General features: G+C 36.9%; 2 protein-coding genes across 2 annotated transcripts in view; one reads left to right on the forward strand and one right to left on the reverse strand.

The window, feature by feature from the left end:
* The window catches only part of LOC135078700 (mucin-12), a 72,013-nt gene that overhangs the window by 33,755 nt on the left and 21,503 nt on the right, over nt 1-16,755 (forward strand). The gene's annotated exons all lie outside the window — the stretch shown is intronic.
* LOC135078512 (pancreatic lipase-related protein 2) lies at nt 47-15,440 on the reverse strand. The gene is made up of 8 exons (XM_063973054.1): nt 14,941-15,440; nt 13,517-13,616; nt 11,997-12,145; nt 10,895-10,961; nt 9,343-9,530; nt 8,221-8,439; nt 1,674-1,827; nt 47-419 (listed from the first exon to the last, which is right to left on the reverse strand). Exons 1-8 carry the CDS (start codon nt 14,981-14,983, stop codon nt 329-331), a joined length of 1,011 nt encoding a protein of 336 aa, XP_063829124.1. The 5' UTR covers nt 14,984-15,440; the 3' UTR covers nt 47-328.

The following is a 16,755-nucleotide window of genomic DNA, read 5'->3' on the forward strand; positions in this document are numbered from 1 at the left end:
ATTTTCATTACGTTTTTTAGCATCACAATTTAAATCAATTTTGGCACTAGGTTTTAAGCTTACATGCTATATCACAAAAAAAATTGTGACTTGACCCTTGACTTATGTATCATGTCAAACAGTGAAGACCCTTTTTTAGTTGAAATCGATCAGTAAAACTGAAAAATCTAGAATTCTACAATCTTTCTAATGTATCTGAGTGCTCATTTAATATTTTTCTATGCGAGTCTAACAAAAATTGTGCTTATGGCTTAATAGTTACAGTTCTTATAAATTATCTTTCACAACCGTCTTGAAATTACCACTAAATATCACCACTAAAACTTTACTAACACCTTACATCACACCACGACGAAGTTGGCACATTCCTTGCAAATGGCGGTCTCTCGTTTGTCTCCACGAACATTTTGCCAGCCATCCTGTAAAGTTTAAGATGTAGGGTAAACTTTCAGTGATTGTACATTGGACACATAAAGGTCTAACAGTGTTATAAGGAAACAATTTGAAAAAAAAGCAAAAGACGAACGAGTATTGCCAACAGATGGAGATAAAAAGACATCAGTTGCAATTGCAATGAAGGACAAGGACATTAAAGTCTCATACATATTTCGAAAAACCCGATGACCCTACATAATTTAGTCAATTTATCTCAGTTCCGTAACCTACGATGCATAGGCCATTAGACAGTGCCTACTTAGCAAGATTTATTTGATGAATAATGCTGCTTCAAATTCATTTCAGTTTCGCTGTCTACCTCGAAATAAAGTTAATCCCGGTCACTGGCATCTCCTCAAGCACCGTCATGAGCTCATGCATCATGGATTCACGATACGAAAGTCAACTTGAAGTTTAGTGGTCTAGTTAATAAATAAAACAAGCCCTGTAACTAAACCGAGCGTCATAAAACACATTCCCGTCGTGTCGAGCACCCATTCCGTTATTGCAGCTTTAAATCTGCCTCCAGCAGTATCCACAGTTCGACACGTGCCGTGGAGATCAGTCACTCTATTCAGGACAAGAGCAACATGCTCCAAAGTACATTTAGTATCCCTCGAAATACTGGCGACTTTATTGTGATTTTTTTCATCACGGCTCCATATTACTTTAACCATAACTTTAACCATAAACGGTGTTTTTTGTATGGAGTTTGACAGATTTTGATAAAGTAAGCAAAAACAGATTCGGTATTATTGCTATTTTTTTCATACATTAATAGCGACAAAAATTTCAAGAGTTAGAATATTATGTATTATTCTCAAGAAAGCGAGGCTGTTCCTGTTAGACTGTGTCCTCAGCCGAATTCATACAAGGGACGTGCTCAGTGTCAAACTCGTAAAACCTCGCAAATATTGACTCGACCAATGTAATAAGGCCTGTCGTGACTTTCGCAATCACAAAGGGGGATCAATTATTACGAACGTAGCTGCTAGCTTATATGGTTCATTGTATCTTGGTTGGTTTTCGGGTGAATGTTCTGTGGTTCTACCGCATTGATCGTCAACAAATTATTTCTTAGTATCTATTAGGGCAAATGGCATACCTATCACTAGTGATTTATGATTTTGTAGAAAATACAAACTTATTGCTGAGCGCTTCAGCACAACTTTTTGCTTGCAAAAAATGTCGTAGAATTTATGGAAATACTGCAAAAACCCAAGTTCCCCAATACTTACGGGGGCCGTGCAGCAAACCCCAGGTAACCATCGACCGATGACGAGCATTCATCTGTGTCTCTTCTCCAAGACCTGCACAATGTTGCTGGGAAACCAGTGGGGTTGAGGATCGACTCCGCGTAGAGTCGCCAGGCGCGGTTGTGGCTGCAACCATCTGCAAACAAATAATGAGTAAATTCAAACACCTAATAGTGATTGTTCACTGTTCAGTGTATCAGCATTTTAGTCGTGTAGTTCCTGCAGAGTAAAATAGGACCACTCATCTCGTAAAAGGCTAATAAGGGACAATGCAAGAATATGCGAAAATCAGGCCTCTCCAACCCATATTTTTAGCGTGGGGTAGGTATGTAGGCCACTAAATTAAATGACCTGATGATGATGACGTGCATCGTAACGATTAGAGTTAGGATCTAAAAAAATATATTTTCCACACTATGGTCCTAACGCAATATAATAGCAACGTTTTACAGTTTTACTGTCGCGCGACACACGATCAAAAAGACGGTCTTAAAATTAAATTTCTCTGAAACACTGCTTATCTAGTAGCCTGTAAGCACTGAAATAAAATACTGCTTCTGAATACATTAACAAAAGTGATAATCGAGACTGCAAAATAAAATAAATTATTCTTTTTACGTGTATGGATTTCCTTAACGGTACGAGTCGAGTCGTAAGCTTATTTCGCTAATACCCTGCTGCGATCACCTTTCAGCGCGGGTGTTAAGCCGCCGGATAAGAAACAACTTGTAATTGCTGCGCCGGATTGTGTTACAAATGACACTAAATAGGACGCTACAAACTGACACTGGTCCACCAACATTGTTCTGAAAGGATAAAGTTATCGGACTCCTGCCCACTAGACAGCCATATTGTGGCTCCCATACAGCGTCATGCATGGACGTACTCAGGGCAGAAGCTAGGTATGACTTGCACCCCTATGCCAGAAGCTGGTTACTCCCATATGTTCGACTGGCTGCCGCAGCCAGGCTGCCTAGCTCGCGGGGTCGCTAATGCTTTTGCCGTCACCAAGTTATTCTGTCCGCATTGTTACCTTATGTGAACTTATTATCTTCAGCTGTAAATGTAAAGTGTGATTATAGCATACTTGATTTTGCAATAGATTTCGGTTCCATGAATTCTCTATACACCAAGTTACTCCCTCCGCTTTATGTGCACCTTAATTTTATACTTTGTCAAAATCGTTTTATCTTCAACAATTGTAATTGCTATTTTGCTATGCTTCTTCTATCACGTTATTCGTGCCAATTTGTTTGCATCAAGAAGTCTTTTCCTGAGGTCCATAATCCAAATAAACAGAGTCACTTCTTATACTCGTATTAATAATATTGGTATCAAGAATTCCTTGAACTAAAAATAAATACCCAATGAACATTGTTAAACTCGTTATATTATATTCCTTTGAAACGCAGCTAAGTAACGATATTGCGATTCGCCCGCCAGAGGAAGAAAGCAGCCATTATTTCATAAATTGTGTGGGATTTAATGTCAATGCTTTCGTACTAATAATCCCAACCTTTTATCCGTAAATGTCAACCGAAGGTTCAATTCAATAGCAGGGTGAAGGAAAGGTAGACGCCTCGACCCTCAAATAATATAATAAGTCCGTCAAAGGTTTATAAATATCAATTTAATTGGACGCAAATTGGACTTTTTCTCATCTGATGTTAAGTGAGATGCAGTCTAGGATATAGTACGTCATACCTGACCTGCAAATGGCCATTCACTCTTACTTACCTTGCGGATTGTAGTGTTCGGGAAAGCAGCATGCGAATAACTAGGGACAGCAATCACTAGCTATTCGCATTATAGGAGAGTTAGCGAAAGTGGAAAATGGACTATGTGTTTTATGTAATCTAATACCTTAAGTATTCAGTCGTTACTCTTGAAATCTTAATTTTTATTCCGACTAGCTTCGACTGAAGTACCTAGTGATGTTTTACCTACATCTGTTATTTATAAGCTGGGCAGCCGGTAACTAATCCACTATTGACATTTTGCCTTAACGATCAATCTTTGGCCCCAAGCCAGGGGGTGTACGGACGGTGAATTTTCTAAGAAAAATATATTGACCGGGTTTCTGTTGCAAGATTAGCTTCGTTCGGGAACCAGTTACCGATAGATTGGATTTGGCATCTGTTTGTTAGTGAGATAAGAAAATAAGTTTTTGATACAATACTTTTTAGAGCATTGGAATGAATATCGAATGGCTTAAACTGTTTACATTCAATACTCAATACTCAATACGTTTATTGCACTACATTATAAATAGAGCGCACTGACGACAAAGATCCCTTTGCGGAAATTCCTTCCATTTACCTGCCGTCGTGTGGGAGAACAACAGGTTCTATGGGAGTCCCTTGACCTAATTGCCACCTTTTCGTCGGGGCCGTGAGACACCCCCGTATCCGAGTTCGCTAATCGTCGCCTGTCACAAAATAGTGGCCATTAAAAACATCTGTGACTTTCTTTAGACCACTATACGCATGCTTTCAGTGGAAAACGGCCCCAGTAGTACCTAACTATTCAGAAAAGGGAACGCTAGGTGGCTTAACATGTTGAAAGGTTAATTGGATATTATATTCAAGTTTCAACAATCACATTTAATTTATCATCTCATCTACTTGCCTGTCCTACTTTATTTTTCACCTTTCAAGGTAGGTAAATCCTCCTACATATGTATACTTTTGCCCGGCAGGATTACCTGACCGCAACCCTCAAGCTGGGTAGCTTGCCAGCGAAGAGCGGTGTATTTAGAAAACATAAAGCACCTCCCTAAACCGAGTCTTTACAAAATATTAAGTACCGTACAGTAAAGCTCGAGCTCACTCTTTGAAGTTCTTAAAAGCCCCGCAGCCGTCGATATCAGAAAATCACAGGTTTATACGTATTAATTCTAAAAATACATGCCTCCAAAAAATGTATGTGACGTGTTCTATGTGACGAATTCACAACCACAACCTACGTTATAAATTTAGGTATGCGTACCTGAATATCCCCTGTCGCAAGCTATTTTTGGAACACATGCACAATTGACGTGGATTAAGTAGACCCACTGTGATTTAAAACTTTGTTGGGTTACACTTATAGTAGTTTGTGGTATAACTTCTTTTACGTACTCGTATGTCATCATCATCATCATCTCAGTCATAGGACGTCCACTGCTGAACATAGGCCTCCCCCAATGCTTTCCATGTTACTTATGTGGTGTTCTTTCAATATTCTTTACAGAAAATATTGAATGATTTTGTGATGTAAAAGCTCAACTCAAATTACCTACCTATAACTGATATTTATATCTAGAACCACGAGTTAATCCAAATAATCGAATAATTTTGTAGGTCTAATAACGTAGATTAAATAATCCTACGTTCCTATACATTGTTGCCGTAAGGAAAACGCGAGCGTGACAGCAGGATTTTGTGTTTTTCATAAAAACAATATCGCGTCGTAGCCTGGCTTAACACGGCCTTTGTTCCATAATTTATTTTACAGGGAAATCGATGCGACTTTGCATAAATCTTTACAAAACCCAACATCAACGCTGCATATACATAATTTTCACCGTAGTGAAATAGGAAATCATGATGATGATGAAGCAGTCCTTTAAGTATGTTTTAACCTAAGATTGATAGCCTCTCGATGAGCATGAAAAAAGTTACATATTTCCATATCGAAGCGGGTCATTAAGGATTGAAAGATTACAGTTTAGCCCCGTATTTAATAACAATCAAATATGAATAGACATCAAAGAATAAATCCAAACTGGTTTAAATAAATAATAAATTCTGACTATTATAACTACTAATAGAGCCAAAAGGGGACGTTAAAAATAAGGTAGTTCTACATTGTGTCCAGCAGGAATCAGAACAAAAAATATGACATAGAGATGAAATGGAACACTATTGCTACGAAAGTTTTCGTAGCACTACTACGAGATTTCCCGGTAGTAGTATGGTAGTAGTCTCATTTTCAAATAAGTTTTTATTTTAACAATAAAGAACTTTATTGAAGTTAAAATTTCATTTTATTCCAGCGCATATGAGCACATTCAGGACAATTTATGAGCTAATTCCCTTTGTTCTTTAAGATCTGCAATTCTGCCAACATAACATGCCATTTTCAGGTTTTTTTCATTCAGTCAGACGAAATTAGCTTCGTTAGGAGCAAGACTGAGTAATAATAGACATTTTGAGCGCAAATAATCAGGGTTCATAGTCTCTGTGCCCGCCCTCCCCCCCGCAGCATCCCGCTGACGTCAGAGCATCGATCGCCGAATATTATGCGGCCTGAGTATGCGGCGGTTAGCTTGCAATGCCGCGTAATTTATTTAATCTGTGGCAACTATTACCCGCTAATGAGTCCCGTAGCGGGATAAGGATGGAAAACTTTTTGGTTGGGCATTTGTTTTTTTGTGCTTTTTTTCTTTGAGTTCTGTGATGATTCGTAAATTATTATTTACTTAGGCTGGGTTGCACCACCTAACTTTTGACGTAACTATAACGATAACCGGTGTATTTGTATGGAGTTTGACAGATTTTTGACGTTTGTCAAAGTTAAAGTAAGATGGTGCAACCCAGCCTTTGAAAAAAAGCGCGGGAAACGTGAGCGTGACGGGCGTGTTTTTTATTGCTAATTTTAAAAACTTTTTATTTACTGATATTACGTGATCAGAAGGGTTTATTTATTTAAATATTACTTATTTCTAGTGTGTGTATATATAGTTTGTGTAGTTTGCTGATATTTAGGTAAGTTTTTTGATATTTTTCTCAACATGAACGAGCCCCCCGATCCTTCGGGGGGTTTCGTCCCTCCGCCAGCCAGTTTTGTTACTGTATCGTCTGAAAAGGAAAATGAATCGGCTAATATGGATACTGATAGTTCTATTAGTTCTTTACAAGCGGCTGTTTCTGAGCATTCCCCTAAAATTTCTGCAAAAAGGCGCCGAAAGCATTCCCGCCATCTTAAAACTTCAGTTAAATAAGACATATGACATATGGTATATGATTGCTTTAATAATGGACTTGTTTTGAACTTTGCTTGGATCCCTGGCCACAAGGGAATAACAGGAAACGAAATATCAGACCGTTTAGCGAATGATGCGGTACAGTGTGGTGATTTATTTCCCTATAAAAACTATCCTCATGATCTTCTGTCATTGCCTAAAATACATCAAATGGAAAAGTGGATTACTAATTGGGAATTATCATGTCAAACCAAAGGTAAATTTTATGTAAAGATACAACCTAATATACCTGTGAAACCGTGGTATCATAATGCGAAGTTTAGCAAGACAATAACGTCTATTTTAATACGCTTAAGGCTTGGTCACACATGCACTCCTGCTCACCTTGCTAGACTTCGTATCGTGAGTGATCCAATGTGTGAGTGTGGGGTTGATATTGCTGACGTAAATCATATATTTTTCTCTTGCTCTTTGTACGACAGGTCTAGCTTTCTGGATGGTTTAATCTCTACCCATGTTCCCTTCCCGACCAGCATTACCCAACTTCTCCTGTCTGACGATGTTACAGTATACAAAATATTAGCTTCATTTATTATTTTAAACAATGTAAAACTTTAACTTTATGTATACACACTATATGTATACCTAATATATAAATTAAAAAAAAAAAAAGAAAAAAAAAAAAAGATTATGTATATAGGATTCAATTTACTGTAAAGTACTGTATATTAATATGGTCATTTTATCCTACCTCAATCTGCTTTCCTGATCACTTTCTTCTCTGCGTCCGATCCTTCCGTTCCGTTTTTTTCTTTCCTTAACCGTTTCCCCGTTTTTACTCGACGAATGGCAACACACAAGCCGTGTAAAGCCAAAAAAGAAAAAAAAAAAAACACAGCCTTTCAGTCGAGTAAAGTCAAAATTAACTTTGTTACTACTTATGAAAATAGTGGTTGTAGTTTTTAGTATTTTGAAAGAAATACAAAAAGCTCTACCAACAACCATTTTATTGCTTATTTCTTGATAGTTCATAGTAAACAAAATATGTATGTTATAATTATAATTTGTAAGGGGTACATACTGTATTGGGAAGAACGGAACTGGTTAAAACTGGTGGAAAGCTACACTGCAGCGTTTCAATTTGTTTGTAACCCAAAGCTCCATTATAGCTTCAGATTACAAGGAAATTCTACACGGATTAAACGGTCGATCAAAAACGAGATAAACTCGCGTATAGTTCCAAAATACTGAACTATCCTATCCATGACATTGACAGTGGGGCGCCACCGTCAATACCGGATCGCTGGTTCCGATTTTTGTCATGTTGGAAACCATATAGTTGAACGATGGTAGCGCCCCTCTGTCATTGAGTTTGGTGGGACAGTTCAGCGTGGGTCATCTATAACATTTGTGTTTATTGAATTTAATCCTTAAATTGTGAACTCTGGCTTAAATTGTCATTTAATATGGAAGTGTCATTTTAATCCGGTGTTCATCCTAGGTGTAACTTTTTATTAATAAGGGGGATAAATAATAAAAAATAAAAATAAATACAATACTTACAAATGTACCTCAATTGATTATTCCGGATTAGCTGGTTCACCCAGCAGCCAGGCTGGATCCAGCTGCCAGGATTGGCGTAGAAGTCCACGTCGCCCAGTGGTTGTGGGAACCCCAGGATGCCAGGGTTGGAGTGGATGACGTCCACGAATAATGCATCCCCTTTTGACAGGTGCCCGTCGCGGTTGGTAAACCTGTAGCCAGGGTACGCGGGGTCCAGGCCTGCCAACACAACAATAAAAAAAATATACAGAAAATTGGCTCCTCAATCCTTAGGGACATACTTAGACCGCATGACTTGAGAGAGCAAACATTTTTGAATGCAATTGCGTGACTGCTTCACAGAGCGAAGTCTTAGTACCTATTTACGTACGACCTAGAGAAACGATTACGCAAATTCTAGCACAAATGACACTTTGTTCAGTTTTCAGTGATGCTGGTTTTTCACGTAACGGATTATCGTGCGCGATCGACTTCCAATTTTGCTGTTGTATTGTATGTTATAGAATGGTATAAGTTATAAGAAGTGATTCCATTTCCAGACGTATCACTTTAAAAATTTTAAGTATTCCAACTGGACTAAATCTGGTGGATACTCTTTAGTAACTACATAATGTAAAGTATTTGGTAGAATCATACAATATTCAGTGGGATAGTTCGGAGCGGGCTAGTAAACGGAAGTTATTCCGCCGTTTAAATATTAATATTAAGCTTTGCATTTTGTTGCCTACTCCAAACAAATTTAAATACAGACCGTGGTGTTATTGTAATTCTGATCACTGAAAGAAGCTTAAAACTTGGTTTACTTTGAAAGCAACAGAAATTATCGTAATTTCCTTTACTTTTAAGTAACAAATATCCTAAAAGAATTTTAAGACATCAAATGTTTGAAAGCTCAAAAACGTGGCATTTCATTCCATTAAAAAAATAATCCGAGTACTCGGATCAATAATTTGAAGAAACTACGCAGTTTGATGTGCATGTGATTTGAGTGAACTTTTCTACAAAAAAAGGTTTAGTAACATTTAGTTTCTTACTTGATTTTTATTTTTTATTAAGCTTGAGGAAAACCACACACCCTAGTTAAGGGACTGCTTCTTTTCTTTACACCCTGTATCAGCTTACCTGTTATCCTGCCCAAGCGGATCCCTCTGGCCCTGAGGTCCTTTCCAGCAAATCCCGCGGCCTCAGCCCCTAGGGAGAACCCTATGACGTGCAGCGAGGATGCCGGGACTCCGGCCCTTTGGAGGAACTCGACGAAGTTGGCCAGATGCATGCCCATGTAATGGGTGTTCCGCACTGCTGTTATGTACCTGAAAGTAGATAGAAAGATAGATATAGTCAACAGAGAGACTACATACTTAGAAGAACCATTATCACATTGCACCGCGTTCCGCCGCGGTCCGCGTGGCGACATATAAAAAATCCCGCGCGCACACGCGTTTCAGTGTGTTGTGCCGCGCGTGTTTTCTATACAAACTGAGGTACTTGCATACAATGATTGCGGTGCAGTGTGATAATCGCCTAAGATACTGCGGTATTTAGGTTGATTTCGTCTCTACATACTTAAGTGACGTAACAAAAAAACAGTTTTAAAAAAACTGCAGAAAAAATAAATAGAACTTTTTAAGCTCATTCGAAAGTGAAACCTACTAATTTGAATGAAGGTCTGCTACATCCTCGAGGCTCTAGTAGGGAGCAAATTCAATGAGTGCTATCGTTTAAGCTCTCACCAGTTGGCGACCTGTCACTTGCTATTGATGCCAACTGCCAACTGTTTAATCCTCATTCAAATGATTGTAACGCGTAATTTTTCAGGCAAATCTATAATAGGTTACTTGGAAGTTGGAACCATACTTGGAACTACAGCTTGGTGGAACCGACGTACAACAAGCGTTATAAATAAACTTAACAATTTTCGCACACATTCCTGAATCTCACTAGTACATAAATAATTAAACAGGTAGGTATGCCAGATTCGACCCTTTCATCGTTTGGGGCATGGCTTAGTGTGACGTAGGTTAGCATAATAAAAATATTAGTACGTTGAATGTCGTGTAATAAATTTAACCGTAGGAAGCCAAGCCCGCATATTTTAGATACATACCCATAAAGATAACGCTCATGTCACATTCGACCCATATAAATACGGAATAGGTACGTAACACGTAACTTACATAAATGGTGGGAACAGCGTATAAATCAGATTCATGTATTTGGCTAACGGCCATGGCGAAATAAGTAAACGCTGTAACGTTCCTCTTTACATGTCAGATTGGAGGAGTAAAAACAGTGGCAAGAATTAGTTTTATTCCAAGGTTAAGTATACAAATAGGTATCTATAATTTTCGTCAATGAAACGTCGTTTGCCACTTTTGCCAGGAAGGTGTGGTTATAATAGCTTATTGATTTCCTTTCACCTTGTAGTTAGTTGCTCAAAAGATATTTAAATCTCAAATTATCATAAATTGTACCTTTCTTACTCTGAAATTTTACGGAATTTATAATTTGACTTCTTTATTGATTGCAATTAGAATGCACCTAAAAAACTAATTGCGCTTTTATGGCTAGGCTAGTTTATTTTTAGATCTAGAGAAGCTAATGGTGCTATTGAGACAATCGTACGAGGCCGCGAGTTTCAATAGACCTCGTAAGGAAAGTAAGCTCTATTTCTTACCAAGGAAACGCTATCAGTCTTGACCAGTCCACTGCGATGAAGTTGTAGTCGCCTGCTGTTAAATAGGCTGCAAAACAACACAGTGTTATTTGTATATTATGTATGTAGAGTCAAAACAACTTTTTGTGGAATGAGTGGGTTACACTTAAAAGAGATAAATTAAGTAAACAATGAAAAATCTATTACGATTCTTAAATTCTGGGCAATATACGGTGACGGACTTGAATTCAAAACACGACTCTTTGCTATTCTTATCATTGTTTTTCCAGGGATTTTCCCTAAGTAGGTTATCATCGTTATCATTTCAGTCTATGAAAATTCACTGCTAGAAGTAAATCTCAAAAGAGAGCGCCCTGAAGCACGAACATCCCTTTTTCAGCGGCCTGCTATCTCTATGAAGTCTATCAAGTTATAGCTTTCAATAGCTTGCTTTTTTGCTAGTTTGATGTATAAACTGCAGACTGTTTTACTGTCTAAGAATAACAAAGACAATATTGCAGTGTCCCACGGTTTTATCCCTCATGATTTCAATTAGTCTAAGCCCCGGGCGTTTCATCTCCCCTTGGCGATGTTTTTACTTCGCTCTCCACAAAAGGGGTTTTTGTCCGCCGCCCACAAAGTTCTATGCAGTTCGCTACACAAACATTTTACTGTTCAAGTAGTGTTTAGTTTTATCCACTTTTATTCTTGTTACCGTGTCGTTTTTATTACTTGATTGAAGATATAATAAGGATTGAGTAATATGTAATACCTCTATATCGTTTCATACAGGGTGTTTACAAATATTACTGTGAATGAATTAAAATTTGCTATCAAATTCTCGTAAATTTTGTTATTGCGATATTTGTCCACCCTTTTTCCAAATTCTTATATGACACGTTCGTTTCAGCCAAATAATGTCCACTGCTGGACAAAGGCCTCCCCCAAGGATTTCCGGTTCTGCGCTGCCTCCATCCAGGTTCTTCTCGCGACCTTCACCATTTTACCTATGACTAATTTTGAAAATTGTAAATAATCTCTGTCCATATTCTTTATTTTCAATGTGTCTAAGCATTTCATATTCTATCTTTATGAAATTAATAAGGTTTATTGTCCTGCTTACTGTCTCTCAAAGTGGTAGTGCTAGGCCCATTGGTGGACTCGGAGAAGCCCATCAGGTATATGATTGTCGACCGCGTGAAGTCGAACGCTGATCGCTGGAGGTCCGCCGCTGTTCCCGGCTGAAGCACTTGGAAGATGCGCGGATTTGCTCTGAAAAGTAAATGCGAAATACCAGTAAACATTAATGTTCAATATTTGACTTCATAGGCGTCCACTGTCGAACGCAGAACCTGGGAGTCTAATGGCTAGGCTAACGATCGATCATTTTCTAAATAAACCAAGGATATCAGTCGCAAATGCCATGCCTAAACAATTACCAGTGTCTACGTCTAAGATTACTTTTGCGATAAGTAAGATTTTATATCATTACGTTACTTTTCTGAAGTTTTCGAAATTGACCCTGAACAAACATTAAGATTTGTAATTTCGTGTAGAGAAGTTTAGTGCAATACCAATGTATTGTCTAATGACGAATAGTTAGCTATATTTACTTCTTCAATTTATTTCTCAGCATTTCCCTGCTGACTTACAAAATACTTCCTGAAAGTTATCTACTTATGAAAATATTTGCCAATAGCTACGACGCAGGTACGCGTTTTGTCATCGATTTTGGCTTACCAAAAATAAACATTAGATCAAGCCTACGCGATTCTGATTCAATAGTCTGAGCATTCAGATTATCCGCCCCCGGCGAAATTACGAGAATGGCGCGTCGGCACGCAACCTCGTACTCGTACTACAAAACTACAATACAGGGTGAGACTGATGGCGAAAAGTGAAGTTAACTCAGATCAATGCCCTTAGGTTAATAGTGTAGGTGTTTTTTCCCATAAATAAACAAATTCGAGAGCATTTATATTTTTCTCGGAATGTTTTTTATAGTGAGCGATTGCTTTTTATGTGAATTTAACGTTCTTAATCAAAATTGCCTGAAGCTCTGTAAGTAGGTTAAATGATAAAGATGCAATTCATTACATAGAGAATCGAGATCGTAAATAATGTGGTGATTAAAATATTAAACAATTGAAAAATTAACTCTATGAATAAAGGAGAATACACACAATACAGCGTTTAGTAGGTCGCCCAGTGATAGGAAGCAAATAGGAAACGCATACGGGTTGCCAGTGCCAGATATCCAGTTATGACCAATATTTACGAATCCAGAATGTTTGGCTTTTTAGGCGTTTTGTCTCTGAAAATGCTCGAGCGAATGAAACAGTGAAACAATGGCTGAAAAAAGACCCGGCTTTTCGGAACAAAAGTCCGTAAATTTCAGGACCTGGTAACCCTACACACGGTGCATATCGAGTTGATCAATACTCTGTGCTGAATTATTATGAAACAGGTCAATGAAATGTACACTTTATGTTCGTAGCAATCAAACCTTATTTGTGTAACTACTTTTCCTTTCAGCCTCGCTGATAACGTATGTGTGCAGCGTACCTTTTTTTTGGTCTTTGGCAATTACGATTTTGGTTTTAGTGCTAATAATGTGCTCACAGTTTTTTGGACTTAGCGTACCTTGTGAACAGTTTGTACTGTATGTCGACAGTGCCGTCTGCTGGGCAGCAGTAGCTGCACTGGCCAACTGGGCGGCTGCTGTAGCATACTTCAGTTATGCCTGAAAAAAAAAACAATATTGTTGATGTAACTTTTTTATTTCAATCGGGCTGAGTTGCTGTCCACTTCACAACGATGTAGTTTGAACATTTACCTATTGTGACTTGTGAGAAGGGTCGTACACATTACAATGGACAGATATGGGTGACTCTGATGCTGAAATATAACAAGATTTTTTCTTCACGGATTTTTTACTCTTTGTATTTATTTAGCAACATAATTAGGTTTATGCACATTCTCTACAAATGAAACTTGTACTACCTACGTTCGTCTCGATAGGTAGAAAATAATGATACCAAGCCAGGCTGAATGCTATTTGTTGGAATTTATTAAATCTAATTGTTTGCTGACAACACATGAATTCAATGGTTTCCATAAAGATTATTAGATATTACGTATCTATTTTTAGCACAATTAAGATTAATTTGCTTATTTTTCAAGGCATGTGAAAAAATGCGTCGCTAAAGCGCTAAAGGTAAAGAATATTCTTCCAAACCAAAAACTAACTCTCTTATGGTGGGTACTTTTTTAATTAGTATCATGTTATGCATAACGAATAGTGGTAATGACGGACTTGTCAATTAACATCAATTAAGTGTTATTGTTGGTAACAATTATTAAAGTTACGTTTATTTTTGTCACACACAACTACACAAGTCTTACGCGGTGCTGAAGGACAATACAAACTCTCATGTCGCAAGGGAATTACATGTGATTCCTTTCTACTAAATTAATAAAAACAACATACTAACTTTGTTAATCAAAGTTGATTTTAATGAACCACCTGTATAATCTCAGATAATTGTTTTTTCACTATTTATTGCAGATAATAATTTTACCATTCAACTTTTCCATGTTGTATGATGTTAGTGACCGCTTTTCTCTCTATTATTATAATAATTATATGATATTTCAGTAGAAATACAAGTTTCAACTTCGCCTTCAAAATCCATTCCAAAATTAAGAGTAAACAACATGTAGTCATTCTTTTCAGGTGTTAATTTAGCCATGACAGATCATTTCTTATTATAACGGGTGTCGTAAGAATTCTGTTAAAATGTAGCGAAAACGATATAATATGAAAAAAGGGAAATTCACTCTACTCTCGGCACAAATTAGCAGATCGGAATGTTTTTTTTTTTAATTAAGCTTAGAATACGCTACTGTATAAAAAAAAATGTAGTCCGATTGATAGGTAAACCATTGGATAAAGCCGCCGTTTTACCTTACCTATACATATAATAATATGTGTACTTGTAAAAAGTTATTTATTTAAACCTTATTTATTTGTTACTTCAGAGTTTTGTAAAATTTAATTTTCTTACCAATAAATAGCGTTAACAGCTGGCAAGAGTTGGCAACGGACATTTTCCAGGTTTTCAACTGCTTTTTAAAAATCCTTGTTACGTCACAGGAAGCGACGTCATCTGTGGATGCGTATACGCATGTTTCCGGGACCACTCACAAAACTTTAAACTTTAACTTAATCCGAAACAAAACTTCAATTTATATTATTCACTTACACTTTATAAATTGCCACTAATTTTAATTAATTAAATAAATAATACGTAGTTTCATCTTCGCGGCAGAATGCATCGTCCGCAGCGGACACTCGCGGAAAAGACAACGCATTAGCAGCCACTGTGAGTTTTCTTACGAGATGCAAACCTTGACAATATCCTTCTGTGCATTATTATCTCACTATCAAGTTACATTGACGATTCATTCACACACTAAAAATACAGTTAAAATTTACAGAGCCAGTTAGCACTTCGCGCCGTGTTTATCAACTAATTTGCTTGAAACTATAGCAGTGTCAAGCTGATGGTGGTTATGCAAGCGGTTGCAAAAAGACAATACTAAACGCAAACAATTTTTGCTCCACCAAATTGATTTCGCTCAGATAACCACCGGTAAATTATCTGCTCGCTATTACGGAATTCGCGTTATTTTTGTTTGATCGTGTTCTTAGGTAGGTACGTAGAATTGAATTAATAATGTTGATTGTCCTAATAAATAAAATAAAAATAAAATGAAATAAAAATATTTTTGCTGTATTATTAAAGTGTAACGTAATCCATTAATAATAATTTATTAATTGTACTGAACATTAAGGAGTAGATAATTATAATTGATAAATATAAAACAAACACAAAAATCAATTATAATCATCGTCGTAATCATACTGTGCAGTTGTGACCTCAATTTTTAGAAGTTAAAATACAGCCCAAACTGTGGGATGATGATGGATCAAGTCACTCTATGAGCATAATTATAGTAATAGGTATGTGAAAACAATTCACAGTGATGACAATCACAAATTATGCAGGTAAACTGGTAAATACTTAACTGGGCACTATTTGTGTTTAACTGTCATCTCAACAGCGTTTAAACAATACATGGAATTACCATAATTTTATGTGCAATAATTAATGACCGTGGGAGTTGCTTTGTCTTAAATACTCTTAAGTACACCCAATCTTCATTAGAGCCGGTTTTAACTAAAACTGCATATTCATTTGAGATAGCTTTAAAGGACTCAATACAAGCTAATGATAATGTAGTAGTTACTTCTCTATTGCTTACTACAGGCTGTTGTTATTGGTGAAACTTTGTGGTTTTCAATGTAATACACAGTAATTCCGTAGCTACTTTGCCTCCCTAAAAGTAACCTAATGCCTGCTCCTATGGTGCTCCTCAAGGGTCAATTCTGAGACCTTAATTATAATGTATGGACGATAGCTTATCAAGGCGAACACTGAGGCATCTTATACAATTACAATATGTGCTATTATGCAACAAAATTGTATAATTTAATGTGCAAGCAACTGAAAATTAGGTAGACTTGTTGGGTCATTAACACTGAAGCTGATACGGGCCTTTTCCTATGGAAATTTAGTTCATATTACGTAATACAGCAAAGCAAATTCAATAGATTGGGTGTACTTATTAAGTTTTTTCGATTGTTTATTTATTATTATTTATATATTTATTTATTTATTAAGTTCGCCTTATGTACTAACTATAATTATGGCATTAGAGAATTAATAAAACAACTACTTCAATTTAATTATTCTAATGTAAATTGTAATCAAAGCTGTTAAGTTTACAAATAAACAAAATAAAATAAAATTAAGGAT

This window comes from Ostrinia nubilalis, chromosome 15 (assembly GCF_963855985.1).
Source record: "Ostrinia nubilalis chromosome 15, ilOstNubi1.1, whole genome shotgun sequence".
Taxonomy (NCBI): Eukaryota; Metazoa; Arthropoda; class Insecta; order Lepidoptera; family Crambidae; genus Ostrinia; species Ostrinia nubilalis.